Source organism: Perna viridis, chromosome 13, assembly GCF_037379345.1.
Source record: "Perna viridis isolate PV_CMFRI_1.1 ecotype Kerala chromosome 13, ASM3737934v1, whole genome shotgun sequence".
Lineage (NCBI taxonomy): Eukaryota > Metazoa > Mollusca > Bivalvia > Mytilida > Mytilidae > Perna > Perna viridis.
Genome location: NC_142457.1, coordinates 30,977,799 through 30,995,849, shown reverse-complemented (window position 1 = coordinate 30,995,849; position 18,051 = coordinate 30,977,799). Strand labels below are relative to the sequence as shown.

Below are 18,051 nucleotides of genomic sequence, written 5' to 3'. Positions count from 1 at the left end.
AAAATAAATAATATCTTAGTTAATAAAAAAAAATTAATTTTGGTGATTAGCAAAACTTGAAATTTTAGGTTTAAAAGAAAACTTGACTTCATAAGTGTAGAACCATTATTATGATTTTCTACAGCTATCAAATAGAACCTGTAGGTCCAGTACAGGAGATCAACTATGCTTCTGAAACTGAATCTGGATATCTACGCTTTGTATCAGAAGATGAACTGGACACACCCAAGAAGTCATCAACAGGACAACAGCCAAAACCAGACCAGACCTACATATCTGAAGTAACAGTAAACAAAAAAACAGAAGACAAGCCTGTAAAATCAAAAGACAGTTATCTACCTTGGGTAACAGAAACTGAATATGAAAAGAAAACAACTATTACAGGAGAGGGTCCTCCTGATCAGGTGTATGAAACAACAGTGACAGATGATGAGACTGGTCCCCCACAGTTGACCTTTCCACCTTGGGTCAAGGCAAAGCTTGTAGATAAGGCTGTTGAACAACAGAAAGGTCAAAAGCCACTGAAGCCAGATGAAGCTGAAAAGAAAAAAGCTAAAGGGTCATTCCCACCCTGGGCCAAGGGCACTGAGGTCACACAAACAAGAACAGTGGTAGAGGAGAGGAGAAGTCCAGAAAAGCCATCTTACACAAATATTGTAAGTAAGCAACCAACTAAAGATAAGAAACCAAAAGTGACATTCCCACCATGGGTCAAGGACACTGAGGTCACACAGACAACTACAGTGACTGAAGAAAGAAGAACACCAGAAAGACCTGTAGATGAAACACATGAGACGTCTATGACAATTAGTGTGAAACCCTCAGACTTGAAGAAACAGCCAGATGAAGGACTACCTCCATGGGTCAGGGAAACTGAATATGAAGAAAGAACTACCACAGAATTCACAACTGAGGGCAGACATGTCCCTAAACAACCAGATCAGATTTACGAGTCATCAGTTTTAGTGGCCAGAAAGCCAGTTGAGACAAAACAGCAGCCTGGTTCCCAATATCCACCCTGGGTGAAGGAAACAGATTGGCAACAAACAACATCTGTGACATCGGAAGAAAAGAAGCCAGACAGGAAACCACCAGTTCAACCTGGCAGTCCTCCTAGGTTATTGCCATAGATTTACTATAAATGTGAAAAATCTTCTATCTTTAAATTGCAATGAATTTAGATAAGAAATGATAAATTAATAAATTAATATTATTTAGATAAAATTATTATGATTTTAAATAAAGAAATAAAAAAATCTTCTGATAAATGTGTAAAATGAAATGTTTGCAAGTATCAAGATAATGACATATCAAGGAAGTGTACGCAAGTACCAAGATAATGGCATATCAATACATTTAAAACAATTAATTTTGCTATAGATATGAAATAGAAGAAGAAGGACCAGTTCAGGAGATAACATATGCCTCTGAAACTGAATCAGGATATTTACGTCTTGTCCCAGAGGAAGATAGGAGACCAAGTTCTACAGATAAACCACCAAAAACTGTTAAAAAATATGAAACCAGAATTTCAGTTGACAAAAAGGTTGAGAAGGACATACCACAACCAGAACAATTTTATCCACCATGGACCAGGGAGACACAGTGGGAACAAAAAACTACAATGACTGCTGAAGGTCGCCAAATTCCTCAGCCATCAGACCAGACATTTGAGACATCCATATCTGTAGACACAAAACCAGATGATGAAACTGGTCCCCCACAGTTGACCTTCCCACCTTGGGTTAAGGCCAAACTTGTAGATAAGACCATGACCTCTATTGAACAACAGAGGGGTCAAGGTCCTGAACAACCACTGGATGAGACTGATGAAACCTCCATTACTGTTGGTGTGAAACCATCAGATCTGAGGAAACAGCCTGAGGAAGGACTAACTCCATGGGTCAGAGAAACTGACTATGAAGACACAACTACCACAAAGTATACAACAGAGGGCAGACATGTCCCTAAACAACCAGACCAGACCTATGAAACATCAGTATTAGTAGATAAGACACCAGATCAGACTGGTGTAAAACCTCTGAAGCCTGGAAAGAAACCAGTAGAACCAGGCAGTCCTCCAAGGTTATTCCCCTTTGAAAATTTTATAGGCATAAACATTTTATGATAATGCAAATGATATGAAAATCAAGATAGTATTTTAATCTTCTTTATTATAAAAAAAAAAGTTTACCTTAAAGATTATGTTCTGAAAACAATTTTTTTCTCTTTTGAAAGGAATCTGATTTCATAAATAAAATGATGTAATACAAATACTTCTTATTAATTACACATTACACTCGGTATGAAGTAAGTATCCCTTGAATGAGTAAACTTTTTAACTTTAGATATGAAATAGAAGAAGAAGGACCTGTCCAGCAAATAACATATGCCTCAGAAACTGAATCAGGATATCTACGTCTCGTTCCTGAGGAAGAAAGGAAACCACACTCTCCAGATAAACCTACGACAACTGTTCAAAAATATGAAACCAGAATTTCAGTTGACAAAAAGGTTGAGAAGGACATACCACAACCAGAACAATTTTATCCACCATGGACCAGGGAGACACAGTGGGAACAAAACACTACAATGACTGCTGAAGGTCGCCAAATACCTCAGCCATCAGACAAGACATTTGAGACATCCATGTCTGTAGACACAAAACCAGATGATGAAACTGGTCCCCCACAGTTGACCTTCCCACCTTGGGTTAAGGCCAAACTTGTAGATAAGACCATGACCTCTATTGAACAACAGAGGGGTCAAGGTCCTGAACAAACAATGGATGAGACTGATGAAACCTCCATTACTGTTGGTGTGAAACCATCAGATCTGAGGAAACAGCCTGAGGAAGGACTAACTCCATGGGTCAGAGAAACTGACTATGAAGAAACAACTACCACAAAGTATACAACAGAGGGCAGACATGTCCCTAAACAACCAGACCAGACCTATGAAACATCAGTATTAGTAGATAAGAAACCGGATCAGACTGGTGTAAAACCTCTGAAGCCTGGAAAGAAACCAGTAGAACCAGGCAGTCCTCCAAGGTTATTCCCCTTTGATTATATGCTTTGCATTCTGGGAAGGCTGCTTCTCCCATTTGCTTAGAATTGCAATGCTGCTGCTTTCTGAACTTTGCTTTGAAAAATCCTTAAATTTTTATTTTATTCATATATATCAAATCTCATTTCCCCTTCTTTTACAGTTAAACCTGTCTTAACTATACCCTGAATAAACCAGTCAGCTTTCGAAAACAGACATCATGAAAAGTTGGTCCCTAGTTTTGTGACTAAACTGGAAAAAAGAAAAAACAACTAAAAAGTGTTCAGATTAGACAGGTGTCACTGTATTTTTTGGTTCTATCATGAAAAAGTTCTATAAGGGTATGATTTTCAAAATGCATTAAAATATTACATTTTCTATTCAACATATCAAATTTTGGCTATTGGTATAAAATTGCAGTGTTGACAACAGTATAGGTGAAACTTTATAAAAAATGGATATTTGCAATTAACTGCAAAGTGCTAATGAAACTAACATTTTTATAGCACTCGTACATGTTACTGGTATTATACAAACAGATTTTACTTCAGGTATGAGATAGAGCCAGTCGGACCAGTCCAAGAAATTAATTACGCCTCAGAAACTGAATCTGGGCACCTGCGTCTGGTATCTGAGGATGAGCTTGACTCAATGAGAAAAGCTAAACCACCTAAAAAACAACCGGACAAAAAATATGAAACATCAATGACTGTACCAAGAAAACCTGACAACAAGATGAAACAACCCAAATTAGACTATCCACCATGGATGAAAAAAACAGAATGCGAACACACAACAACAGTCACAGCTGAGGGTCGCCAGGTGCCTCAACCAAGTGACGAGACTTACCAAACTTCAATAACAGTGAAGAAAAAACCAGAGGCACCTAAAAAGCCAGTGCCAACCAAAAAGCCACAGGTTGCTATGCCACCATGGATGAAAGACACAGAGGTGGATAAAAAGACCACTGTTACTGCTGAAAAAAAGGTTTGGAAATCTGCTCCCAAGAAATTTGAAACAACTGTTAAAACAACAGTTGGTGATGAACATAAGCCCCAAGATTATCCACCGTGGGTAAGAGAAACTGAAATAGATAAGACTACTACTGTCACAGCTTACGGCAGTCCTGGTCAGCCAATTGATCAGACTTACCAGACTACTGTCACAGTACCAGGAAAAGGCAGTCCATTAGAAGAAAAGGAGAAGAAAGTGACAGTCAAAACAGAGAAAACAATACAATCATTCCCAGGGCCTTTACAAAAAGGAATGGTTTTGGCAGAGAAAAAAATAACCAAGCCAATACCTGCCCCAAAACCAACAAAATCCTCAGAACCTGTAACCAAAACATTGCCTGCTGACCAACCAACAGGCATAGGTGTCCATGAAACTGATATCACAACAAGGACCATTCATGAGAAGTTCCCAACTGTGCCCTCTAAATTAGTAATCCCAGTGGAAGATCTAAAACTGACTATTCCAGTACGGACACAATCCATTGTCCAGAGTCCATATCCTCATGATGATTTTATCATGTTGGAAGCTGTGTTTGCATCACCATGGAAACCTAGTACTGACACCGTCAGTGAGGCTGTAATTAGGCTAGAACAGTCAAGGTTAGATTGTGTGACTGGTTTCAGTTTGGCTTTGTTCAGGACTGTAAACCAGATTGTGTTTGGTTCCTTGCTTGGCTTTATACCAGTTTATGTCTGGTATGTTACATGCAAAGTATTGAAGTTTTAATGAGTGTGTGATTTTCAGCCAGAGATGATTATGAACTTTCTTGCTTTATGAATGCAAGTTCCTTGTCTGTGAAATAAAAGGAATATTATGTTTTATGATGAAACCGATTTAAGATGTGTTCTTGTTTACTAATGTTCTTGTCTGCAATTAATCATGGCTTTATATATTTCAGGATTAAGAAAAAACTTGTGTTCCCAAGGTTGCTTTTCTAATCATTGTTTGAATATAAAAAAAAACCTGTGTGATTTAATTTGTCTTGTTACCATTGGTTACCTTTTTATGGTAACATGTCTTGTTAAAATTGGTTACCATTGGTTACCATTTCTTGTTACCATTGGTTACCATGACTTGTTACCACTGTTACCATTGCAATGTAACTCTTCTTGTTATCTCTTACCAATGGATACCAGTTTTTGACATGCAATGCATTGATAAAATAAAAAATAAACCTCAAATTTGTTCATTTGTTTGTTACTATATTTCTATTTTAGCATGTGATGTTTTGAATGTTTTATGACTAATTTGCTTTTTATTTATTGATCATTTTCACTCATCAATATTTTTTGAATATTTCTATATTTTTCTAATGTTTTGCACATCTATATCTCTTTTTGAATCACCTGTCCAATAAATACATGAATTGGTATGTTTTTATTTGTTTTTATCTTGAGATCAACTCATGATTTTCATTTAATAGGAGACGGATTAGAATAAGAACACCAGCCATTAAACAGTTACACATCAGGTTTGGACAGTGTGTTCCTATTATTCCACCAATAGGTCAAAGGTCATCATTTTACCTTGACTATTTGATCAATACTTTTGCATCCTCCCAGAAAAATCATAGTTCATTTCATTCTGAACATGTACTTCTAAACAATGTCAGAATCTGTCTGATTTGAAGTAACCCATATTCCTATTTCACTATGTGACCTGAACTTTTCCTCCATCATGTAATGTCATGTTACCTTGACCTTGACCTTTCTAGTGATGTTGGAGATGACCTTTTAAATATCATACTGTTAGATAATGTCAGATTAAATATTCTTGACTTATTTTCCGAATCTTGTTCTTTTGAACCTTTTTCTTGTCTATTTATAAAAAAATAGTCATTTATATGAGATTATTTTTTACTGTTCCTGGTGTTCTGGTAAATCTTGTCTGTTCAATTTTACCAGTAATTCATAGAAATGGCAGATGAGTTCCTTCTCAATTTGTTCCTTAACCAATTTAATGCATGTCTGGCTATTGCATGTGTTGATATCTGAAATCATGTCAACAAAATTTGTGTGTGAATAAAAAAATTTAAATTTCAGTTCTTTTTTAAAAAAGTTTTCAGTTTTATGGTAGCAGATTTTTTAGTGTCTTTGGGATCATCTCTCCTCAAAAGAAAAAGAAAGCGAGATGTACTTGATAAAACATTATCTTCATTGGTTTAATTCCTACATTCTTTTGTTTATTAGGGAAAAAGGGGGCAAAAGATTGAAAATAGCAGTACTGAATCTTTGTAACAATCATTTCTATTTAATTTTCAGGGACTTGGACAGAGAGAGCGCAGTCCGTGAATTCATTCGTCGTGAAGGTGAACAACCAGCTGAGGAGGACTTGTACAACAAGGAACATGCTCGTCCTCCCAAATTTAAGACTGCATTAAAGGACCTGACAAACCTCAAAGAAAATGACAAAGCCCACTTTGAGTGCAAGTTGGCACCATTTGGAGATCCCACCATGAAAGTGGAATGGTTCAAAGATGGGCAGCCATTACATCATGGTTAGTACCATACAAATTTGTTGGCAGTACTTGTGAATAGGGAATCTCTACATGTAACTACAAGTTGGCAGTACTTGTGTGTATAGGGAATCTCTACATGTAACTACAAGTAAGCAGTACTTGTGAATAGGGAATCTCTACATGTAACTACAAGTAGGCAGTACTTGTGAATAGGGAATCTTTACATTTAAATACAAGTTAGCAGTACTTGTGAATAGGGAATCTCTACTTGTAACTACAAGTTGGCAGTACTTGTGAATAGGGAATCTACATGTAACTACAAGTTAGCAGTACTTGTGTGTATAGGGAATCGCTACATGTAACTACAAGTTGGCAGTACTTGTGAATAGGGAATCTACATGTAACTACAAGTTGGCAGTACTTGTGAATAGGGAATCTACATGTAACTACAAGTTGGCAGTACTTGTGAATAGTAATGTTACTTTTATTGCAGCTTTCATTAAACATGCAATTAAGTTCATTGTATTTTTTTAGGTCACAGATTCAAGCCTTTATATGACTTTGGCTTTGTTGTCCTCGATATCAAGTATGTGTTCCCTGAAGATTCAGGAACCTACACATGCAAAGCTACCAACCAGTATGGGGAGGACCAGGTTACCAGTGTGGTCAAGGTCAAAGGTGAGTTTGGTTAAAGGTTAGGGCATACAGATCTTTACACACACAACATGAAGAAATGCAAATAGAAAAAAAAATTGATTAAAGAAGTGCAATTGGAAATACATGTAGAACAGTATCAAATGTAATTGTTTGTTTGTACATGTAAATGTCTATGAAATATAGTGGAATAATAAATCTTTTAAAATTATATCAAATATATGGTACAAAAGGTAGGTATTGTAGTTAGGGGAAAGAAACTTCATACAGAAGATCTTATATTTTATTTTAGGAAAGAGAGCTGTAATATCTGATACACAGTTACCAGGAGAAGGAGCCATCAAACTTCAGGAGATGGAAGAACATTGGAGAAGGTAAGAAAAAGATTTGAAGGAAAAACAGAATGTTTTGATGGATTCAGGGGGCAAGATTTCCAACAGTTGAACCCCTCTTTGTTAGAAAAAGTATTCCATTTTGTGCTTTATTTGGGCAAAAAGGGCTAATATTGTCCTTAAAATTTCCTCTTTTAAAAATCTATGAATCTGCACCTGTTTTGTGATATCTCTGTCTGACTTAAGAATTCTCTCATCTATGGTTTCTTAAACCTTGAAAATGGGAATCCTGTAGATTTTAAAGGAGTAGATGTTGCAAAAGTAGTTTGAAATGTGTTTTGATATATAGAATGGAGAGAAATTAGAAAATGTATAACAATTGCCAGAAAATAAACACTAAGCATATTTTTTTTCTTTTCAGTCCAATGATTCTTGATGAACAGGAAATGACAGAGCCAAAGAAGAGGAGGTATCCTCCTTCCATTGACCTCAAACCAGAACCAGTCGAGGTAGGGGAAGGTGATCAGGCTAAATTCATGGTCAAAGTCAGTGGCTACCCACGTCCACGTGTCACATGGTGGGTCAACGAAACCCAAATTGTTGCTGTAAGTATAAAATCTAAAATTTGATTAGAAATAGGATGATGTTTAAAGGTGTTTATTTCTTTATTGCTTTTTTTTGCATAAATGTAATTAGAATAATTAAAATTGTACAATGAATTCATATTCAGGCCTCTGCGTCCAGGAAGTCAGGAAAATGATTATGTTTGTTTGATAGCAATTTAAAAAAAAAAAATTGCATGCACTTATTTCTGGCATATTTTGGTCTTTGCTGGTTACTGATGTTCGTATTATATTACAGGGATCCAGACACAAGGTGCGCTACGATGGTATGATGCACTACATGACAATTCTGAAGACGAGAGAGTATGAGACAGGACAGGTCAGAGTCGTTACCAAGAACTCTGAGGGTGAAGCTGAGGCTTACACTAACTTGACTGTTGTACCAAAGGATGACTGGAGATCTAAACTCAGACAAGCTCCTAAAGGTATGATACTCCATAAAGTCTCCACTGGAGTTTCTTAATGTTTCATGAAAAATTAAATAATATCCAGCTCATGTGCCTGTGTCAGAAAGGTTGATTTAGCTATATTTGCAGCAATTTTTCCTATCTTATTTGAATTTTCAGCTTTAAATCATAATAAATTACTTCAATTTGTGTTAAAACATGTAGTGAAAACTAAAACTAAAACATTTTTGAGAGGGAGATCTCCTAATTTAAAACCTTAGTAATTTGCTATTCTGTTACACAGTATTACTGTTTGTAAAAAAACATCCAAAATGAAACATTTATGTTCTAATGAATTTACAGTTCACTATTAAAACTGATTGTTTGAAGAACATTTTTCCTTTGCATTTTCTATAATTCAAAATTTCTAAATATGATTGATTAGTTCTTCAATGTTTTCATCTCTGAGATTTCCTTGATTAGTTCCTCAATGGCTGTTTTCATCCTTGAGATTTCCTTGATTAGTTCTCCAATGCCTGTTTTCATCCCTGAGATTTCCTTGATTAGTTCTCCAATGCCTGTTTTCATCCCTGAGATTTCCTTGATTAGTTCTTCAATGCCTGTTTTCATCCCTGAGATTTCCTTGATTAGTTCTCCAATGCCTGTTTTCATCCCTGATATTTCCTTGATTAGTTCTTCAATGCCTGTTTTCATCCCTGAGATTTCCTCAAATCCTTTCTCAACTAAAATTCTATCAATCAAATCACCTTAAACTGAAGATTTGAGGAAAACTCAAGGATTTGAAGAAGATTTAAGAGTTTATTATGATACCCAGGGCAGGTATACATATTTTCTATTTTTTATCAAAATTTCTGAATTTTAATGAATATTAAGTTAGAATCAGTTTTTTAAACTGACCAATCTTTTGCAATATATATTTGCACAATCCTTTTGAATTATCCTTCCTGTATTACCACAAAGGGTGGGATAATTTGAAATCAATTTAAATCATATAAGAAAATAGAAAAAGAGTGTCTCACAATTTTACTTGTGAATTATCAGATTTTTCCAATTTTTATATTTATCTGATTTTAGGAGAACTTGAGATCGAGCTTGAGAGGAGACAGAAGATTGAACTCAGGACACCAGAGCTACAGAAAGCTTTTGAGAAACCCAGGGCTACTGAGTTCCAACTGAAACAGATAGAAAGAGGTTAGAATAAATGATGTATAAAATTTTACATTTTCTGTTGGAGTATGATTTTTAAAATATGGAATGATGATGCAAAAGTGATGATGTGTTCATACAACTTGTCTTCAAAAAAAAAATACTCTGAAGAAAATATTTTAGGCATTTTTTAAGTTAAGAGGGGATAATAAATTGAATGCACCATGAAAATAACCTCTTATATAGTATTTTGTTAATATTGTATGCTCACCATAATAAAAAAAAATATCAGTGCAATGGAATATACAATAGGTCTGTTTTCAAATATTTTGCACATTTGAATTTAGAGAATTGAACATAGTTACATTGTCTTATTACTTGTTCCAGCTGCTGAAACGAGAGTTAAGATGAGACATGACAAAGAAATCATGAAAACGGAGTACATCAGTGTCTCCAGCCAGTACAAACAGGCTCCACCCATGCCTGCTGCCCGGGCAATCAGACCAGATCGCCCAGAGATACAGATTGACATACAGAAGGCTAAGATTATTCCTGTTATTCCTGAACAACAGCCAGAGGAGGCCAAGGTCTCTGAGACGTTTATTACACTGGAGAGACGTGAACCACCAGTCTTTACCAAACCTCTCAGACCTTCACGAGTCACTGAGGGAAAACCTGTCACGTAAGTGTTTGGTGTTACAACTATTGGAATTATTAACTTCAGAGGGATAGAGTTGATCTTATGACCATTACCTGATGAATGATTGAATGACCATTACCTAATTGAATGGGTTGTTTAATGAAAATTGGCAAGGAGATTGAAACTTTTGGTTATTCCATAGATATTTGAATTTATGTCTGATAGGATGTTTAAATCTCCTTGTCAGTCATCTAGTTACCTGTATTTACCAGTTCATTCTATCAAAGGAAAACCATTTCTTTTACCTGAACTATTTTACTGGCTGTAAATCCTTCAAAATGAAAAGAGACTACTGGAAATGATTAAGAAGTTTGCCTAAAGAAACTCTAACATAATGGACAGGAATTTTTGACAGGCATTCCTAAATCATGTCTTTTGAGTGCTAGTCAAATCCTTTTGCCTAAGTGAAAGGCTATACGTCAAAGTTAAATGATTATCACAATATATGGACAGTTGTTGTTTTTGACTTATATCAAACTTATTATGTTTGAAATTGTTTCTTTAACTTTCAATGCTTTTCTATTTATAGACTGGAGGTTCACTTCAAGGGATTCCCTCCACCAATCATATCATGGTACCGTGACAACTTTGAGATCCAGCCGTCACATGACTTCCAGATCACCACGACAGAGACAGTGAGCACACTCAGTATTCCAGAGGTGTTCCCTGAAGATACCGGAATGTTCACAGTTAAAGCTTACAACATGTATGGTACTGTACAATGTAAAGCCAAACTCACTGTAGTTGGTAAGTGACTGAATTCTTGGCTTAGAGAAAAATATTCAAGAGTGTTTAAAGAAATTTTGAGTGTCTAAAGTAAATTTAGAAACTGTCTGAAATGAAGTATTTGATGGGACTTCCAGTTTATTTTGATTGTTAAATAGTACATGCCATGCAGTCCTATTAAGCAAATATGTATTGCTGTTTTTGGTTTTTTTTTTTAATAAATTTTCTTCAAATGGATGGTACTTTGTCTATGTTTTTTGCAAGTTGTAAATAAGTTAGTTGTCTTTCTTTGTTAGTTTTTTATGCATTTGTACTTCTAAGCAAGGATATCAATATTGATAATGTGATATTAATGGAGTATGCATGAATTTATTGCAGAAGAAGAAGAAACTGAAAGAGATATACCCCCAGAATTTAAAACTTTGATCCGTGACACCAATGCTATAGAAGGAGAGCCAGCCACATTTGACTGCCAGGTCACAGGACGTCCTAAACCAACTGTTGAATGGCAAAAAGTATGTCAACGTTACACTGCCCCCTCCTCGAAAAATTTGGTCTATAAATTTAAGATGCTAGTAAAATTAAACCCTATCTTCAAACTTAAGATTTATATACTTTCAATTTCTAAAATTTTGTCTCTAATGTAATGGATTAGAAGAAATTAGAAAGAAAATAGTCTGAAATACATGTAGTTTTTCATTTTAATATTGTACATGTAAAGAAAAATTGGTATGTCTTAAGATTAAAGGTCAAGAAGAAATTTGAGAAATTTAGGCCTTTCATTTTATGGTATTTAGATAAATTGATAAGTCTTTATGAATTTAAAAATCAACATAAGAATTTTGTTTACTCCAGGATGGTGCCAATATCCCAGACAGTCCTCGTAGCAAGTTTATTGAGGAAGACGAGAACAACACCTTCCTTATCTATGAGGTCAAACCTCAGGATGCAGGTCAATACAGTTGTGTGGCCTTGAACCCTGTTGGCAAGGCAACATGTACTGCCAGTCTCAATGTTGAAGGTAAGAACTACATTTTAGAAAAGGCATTACTTAGTTACTGTGAAATTTTTATGATTAATAGTATAGATGAATTTTTGTTGAAATTAATTAAATAGCAAAATGGATTTAAGAGTATGAATTAACTATACACTCCTAAGCTTTGAAAAAAGCCATCAATGCTCCAATTGACTTTTACTAGTCTTTGTGTTGAAATTGGTAGTTATTTATATAGCACTCGCAGGGCACAAAAGGTTTGTAATCTTAACATTTTTTGATGTTATAGTCAACATATTCTTTTTATTATTACATTGATGGCAAACTGATGCAAACATATCACTGGTTTCAAGAGTTGTGTCCCTTAACAAGGTTGACTTCCTTAAATCAAGTTGATTGAAAATGAACATCTAGATTTGATAGTGTATGTTTTTGTTTAGTTCCAGTAGGGCCACCAGAGACTCTTGAACCACCACAGCCCATTGAGCCAATCAAGGCTCCATCTATAGTGGAAGGTCCAAGGAACATTGTGGTTGATGAAGGAGAACCAGCCACATTTGTTTCAAAGATCTCTGGATATCCAGGTAAAAATCATTTCATCTTGCCATCACTTACTTTTATCAAATAATTTTGGGATGTTTCTTTTTCTTGTGATTGTAAGATGGCTTATATTGCCATTTCCAGAATTAGGAATCTTTCTATTTAATCTGTTCTGTAGTAAAAAGTTATTAAGATATGGAGTCCATTGCATTAATTGGCTGTTCGTGTTTGAATATTTGGATTTCTAATTTTTCTTTAAAAATGGCAGGAGTTACTTCTTGAAAATTTTATCTGTTCATTTTTCATGTTTTATATGAGAATGTTCAGAGTTAACTTTAAGCTACATACATTAATGACTTTATGAACTTATAGAATAATATTTTTGCTTTCAATTTCAGCACCTGTTGTGAACTGGTACCGTAACAACCAGATTGTCAAACCCTCCAAGTACTTCCAGATGGAGATGACACCAGATGGCACTCACAGTCTGAACATACTTGAGGCCTTCCCAGAGGATACTGGAACCTATAGATGTGTTGCTAGGAACAAAGCAGGAGAAGTTTCTGCTTCAGCCTTCCTTAAAGTTCATGGTAAGTTATGAATTTATTTTTTTCTTCATAATTTGATGTCAAACCTAAACTTGTGATATCTGTAAGAATCAGGCAAAATTGAAAATTGATGAATCAGAAAAAACACAATGTGGGCACATAGTTTATGTCTATTGAAGTTCTTTCATCTAGGAAGTTTCAGAGGACACAGAAAAATGAGTTTAAAGTTACCATAGAATGAAAGGGGAAGGGGGAGTTTTCTCCCTTTGATGATGAAAATTCAATGCATTTCATGTATAATTTATACCTCGAATTACTGACACTGAAAAAATTGAATGCCATTTCTGCAATTCAGATAAAACTTTTAATAAAGTTCCTTGTAAAGACTTGTGTCTCTTTTTTCACCATGATTCACCTACTGCCTGATTCTTACAAAGATTAAGTTCATTTTACAATAATCTGGTTAATGATGTGATTGGTATACATTGGAAAGCTTGCTGTAATTATGTGATAGGTATACATTGCTTGCTGTGAATAGTCTTTTGTCTCATCATATATTTTTCTACCTCCAGGATTAGAGAGTGAACCAGAACAACCACAACAACCAACAACCCAGAAACTTGGGCCACCAAGCATCACCAAACCGATCACCAACACCTTGGTTGTCGAAGGTAGCAGCGCCAAGTTTGAATGTCAATTCTCTGGCCAACCACAACCTGAGATCAAATGGCTTAGAAATGGTCTTCAGGTGATTCAAGATTCTAGGAACTACAAGGTGAGATGCTTAATGGGTTCATTTTTGGTCCCTTTCACTTCTTTATTTTGATGAACAATATCTAATTGATCTAGAATTGTTTTTAAATAATAAGTCTAGATTGTTTCACTATTTGTTTTTTTTTTTTGTTTCAATACTGAAATTTTCTACAACCATCTACTTTTCTAAATAATGTTACTTTATGATTTCTTTTTGTTCAATTTTATCACAATGAATTTTGCAATAATGGAAACTATGTGTGTTTTTATTTTTAGATTGAAAAGAATCCCAACAGTTCAGTTCTCACAATCAAGGAATCATTCCCAGAGGACAGTGGACTGATCACATGTCGCCTGAAGAATGCCATGGGAACAACTGAATGTTCAGCTGAATTATATGTACAAGGTAAGGGGAGGTAACTCCAAAAAAATCTGGACATCAATGATGGTAAAGTTCAGCTGATTGGTCTTAAACTTGGACAAGAATGTACAAATTGATTGAGCATGGAATGCAATCTGTTATTGAACCAGTTAAAAAGGCATGACAATTGAATTTAATGAAAAATCAAGGCATGAAAAAAAAAATGGCATGAGTAAAGAACCAGAAGTAAAACTATTTTAAAAGAACTGAATTACTTTTGAAATAAAAGCATGTGATCTTTAAAAGAACTGAATTACTTTTGAAATAAAAGCATGTGATCTTTTTTAAGAGATTTGAAAAAAAAATTGCTGGTGTATGTTTTGTGATGAGATTTTTACAGATGCAGTGCTGCAGTGGCATGCTATGGTAAACCTTCCAGCTTGACAAAGAATCCAGACGTAGAGTGAAATTATATTTTTTTTAAAATATTGCAAATGAAAGAACTGTGATACAATTTTTATGCCAAATGAAAAAAGTGGCACCATTTTTATGGCAATTGAGAAAAGAGTGGTATCATTTTAAATACAATTTTAGATAAAGCTACTGTGTGGTTAAAATAGCTTTCCTGGTTATCATCATTCTTCCTTAATAGCTCTACTTGGAGAGTTATTTATACATTAGTAGCTAACAGAGTTGGATTGAAAATGTTACTGATCTAATTCAATTTTCTATAAAGATGTACAAAAAAAATAATGTGGCATGGCTGTTGTTCCCTGTAGTGTAGTGCCATTCTAAGTTTATCTATACCACTGTTTTGATGGTTGAAGATAGATAAGCTTGGATGGATTATTTGTGTGTATGATTAACCAAGCATATCCATGTATCAATGAGTATGGTTGGTTTTGAAGTTAGCATTTTCATAAAAGTATGCCAGAATTTCTACAGGATTTGGTCTTATATTTTGAAGTCTCCTTTGCAAGATGCATATACAGGTAGAAATGCCAGTTGGTACAAAACTAATGATGTTACACCATACTCTTCTTGATTTCATGGTCAATTGAATTTTGAAAATTTTAATATATTCTTTCAGTCTTATTAATGACTTTCTGAACCTGTAGATATTTGTGATAGATGCAAATATTAATTTGGCATGCATTTTGTATATAATTAGTTTGTTTCTTTCAGACAAGTGATATGTATAGCTTGTATTGATACCTATGTGAATTAATCATACATTGTTTTTACTAACATGAGTATAGTGCAAGATTTAGTAAGTTGACAGGTCTGATTTGCATGGAGTTTGTCATGTGATAGGAAGTGCTGTTTGATGTGAGAATATTGCATGATGGGATCTACCTGATTCTTTGAAGGGTAAGTCATTTGGTAAAGAAGCATATGTTATAATTTTTAATTTGTTTTTTTCTTTTTCTCTTTTTTTCAATGATTGTATATAATTAGTGTTAAAAAAATTGTACATGGGGAAAGTAAAAGTAAGGACACATAGATAAGAATGAAGTAAAGACCAAGAACAAAACTTCATAAGTAATGCAAATTAAGTATCAGTCTTATTAAAATCGGACAAAAGGTGATTCATGCATGTCAAAAACCCACATAATTCAGTTTTATTTCTTGTTCAGAAACAGTTACCGATCATATAACCAGTCTTGGTTTTTCATTTGGTTGTTGCACTTTCGAGATAAAAATTATATAGATTGTACATGAAATTTGCACTTTGCAAGAGTTATCGTTCTTGATTTGGCTTCATTTTGTTGATTTTAATGAGAGGTTAATGTATGATTTTCTAAAAAGTGCAGATCTGACTGCAGAAAAAATTGTTGTTATATGAAAGTATAGCATATGTAGACTGAAAAAGCATTTTTGTTTGGTGGGATTTTCTTCACCATGAATCACTTTACCATTGGTAATGTCTGAATTTTATGTGGACTGATACTTAAATAAAATAATACACACAGAAACTTAATATAAAATTGGCAATCTATAAAGCTTCAAAGAGTATGAAATCCTATTCAATCCTATTAGATTTTTACCGTATGAAACCAACTCATTTGGGAACAGAACAATTTGTTTGTACAAGTTTGAACCAATTTTATGATTATTATATTGAAGTTTGTTGTCTGGATACTCATTTTAAATTTTTTTAACAAGTACTTAAATTAATGAATTTTATAATCAACAGACACAGAGGAAGCCAGACTGCTCGAAGAGAAATATATCACAACAATTAAGACCACCCCACCTGACTTCACGAAGGCTCTACAACCTGTGACCTCAGTCAAACCAGGTGACACCGCCAGGTAGGATGTAATAGTATAAAATGTTTGTCTTTCATCAGCTGTGATAATTTTATTTTAAGTACATCTGAATATTTTCTGTATTTCGCTAAGTATTAGAATGTGTAGAATTGGAGATTAAAGCTGTTTAGTGTGAAACTCCTTAGTTTAAGGTGATTAAAATTTGTGTTTACATTTTATATTTGAAATTAATACATGTATTATGTTGAAAAAAATTTGAAATCAACAAAACATGAATTTTCATTTGTTTGATCTTTTTAAGTAGCTGTCTTTGTAAGAATCGTGCAAAATATGAAAAATGTGATACACCCCAAAAAATGCTACACATTTTTATTTTTGTAATTAAGTTGTTTTATGGGTCTTTACTATAAAATGTGTAATTATTCATTCAAATCTGCCAGCTCTTAGGAGATAATCAATATTGAAAATAGATTGTATTGTATTTGAGTGTCATTTACACAGTTATCTCCCTTAATTTTGAATTCTACAGTGTATTCTATACAATTTTTATCTCCTATGAGCATGAATTATATGAAAAACCAAATGTTAATTTCTGTTTATTAAAGCATTTTAAACAAAATATCAAAAATAAAAATTTGTAGGCTTTCCAGCCATGTATCACATTTTGTGTGATTCTTAGCTGGAATGCTACTTAATGTTTTTTAAAGACTATTGAATGCTGTGCATGAATTGTGAAATTGGGAGATAAACCATACACCCTTTCCATTTGTAGACTTGAGGCCAGCATAAGTGCCTATCCACCTCCTAGATGTACATTCTACGTGAATGGCCTGCCAATTGTACCAACTCAGAGGCGTAATATCCTCAAGGAGAAAGATACGATTATCCTCATTATTATCAATGCACAGAAAGAAGATGAGGGTGACTACCTCCTCAAGGCTGAAAATGAGGTTGGATCTGTCACATGTAAAACTACTCTCAAGATTGAACGTAAGTATTGTGCTATTCTGATAGTGAGGATTTATTTCTTAAGGAGGTAGACCTAGGGTAAGGGACATAACTCTTGAGGTCAGTTATCTGTTTGTATTGTATTCAATTTCACCAAAGCCTTTCAAGCTTTCTTTTGAAACAGAATGAAATAAATCCAAGTTACTTTGATGCTTACATGAGATTGATGTAAAATATTGAATACAAACGTTCTGATGATTTGTAAGAATTACTGATATTTATGCAAAACAGGAAGTAACATCAGGCCCTTCCATATCTCTTTTAATGGTGCTTGATGACATATCCAAGAGAAAAAAAAAAGAAAGAAAAAATAGCACCCACTATTAGGACATTGAAAAAGTAATTATAATAGGATAATTAATTGTAAACAGTGATTTACCAAAATATTTTCACAAGTGCCGAACAATGCCTAGATTTAACGAGAGTGGATATTGTTATTCACACATTAATGCATTCTTGGCAATAA

At 34.3% G+C, this 18,051-nt stretch overlaps 1 protein-coding gene across 5 annotated transcripts in view; it reads left to right on the top strand.

The window, feature by feature from the left end:
- The window catches only part of LOC148600311 (uncharacterized), a 322,920-nt gene that overhangs the window by 92,974 nt on the left and 211,895 nt on the right, over nt 1-18,051 (top strand). For 3 of the 5 annotated variants that reach the window (XM_088557826.1, XM_088557822.1, XM_088557825.1), the window contains exons 70-89: nt 125-1,117; nt 1,381-2,085; nt 2,349-3,053; nt 3,600-4,661; nt 6,324-6,559; nt 7,055-7,198; nt 7,467-7,548; nt 7,928-8,111; nt 8,368-8,554; nt 9,611-9,727; nt 10,070-10,364; nt 10,912-11,129; nt 11,487-11,623; nt 11,964-12,129; nt 12,543-12,686; nt 13,041-13,232; nt 13,763-13,965; nt 14,220-14,349; nt 16,502-16,619; nt 17,350-17,567. In XM_088557826.1, coding sequence (XP_088413952.1) covers nt 125-1,117; nt 1,381-2,085; nt 2,349-3,053; nt 3,600-4,661; nt 6,324-6,559; nt 7,055-7,198; nt 7,467-7,548; nt 7,928-8,111; nt 8,368-8,554; nt 9,611-9,727; nt 10,070-10,364; nt 10,912-11,129; nt 11,487-11,623; nt 11,964-12,129; nt 12,543-12,686; nt 13,041-13,232; nt 13,763-13,965; nt 14,220-14,349; nt 16,502-16,619; nt 17,350-17,567 — 6,236 coding nt within the window. The remainder of the gene's footprint in view (nt 1-124; nt 1,118-1,380; nt 2,086-2,348; nt 3,054-3,599; nt 4,662-6,323; nt 6,560-7,054; nt 7,199-7,466; nt 7,549-7,927; nt 8,112-8,367; nt 8,555-9,610; nt 9,728-10,069; nt 10,365-10,911; nt 11,130-11,486; nt 11,624-11,963; nt 12,130-12,542; nt 12,687-13,040; nt 13,233-13,762; nt 13,966-14,219; nt 14,350-16,501; nt 16,620-17,349; nt 17,568-18,051) is intronic. The other 2 variants (XM_088557824.1, XM_088557823.1) reach the window with 1 other exon arrangement.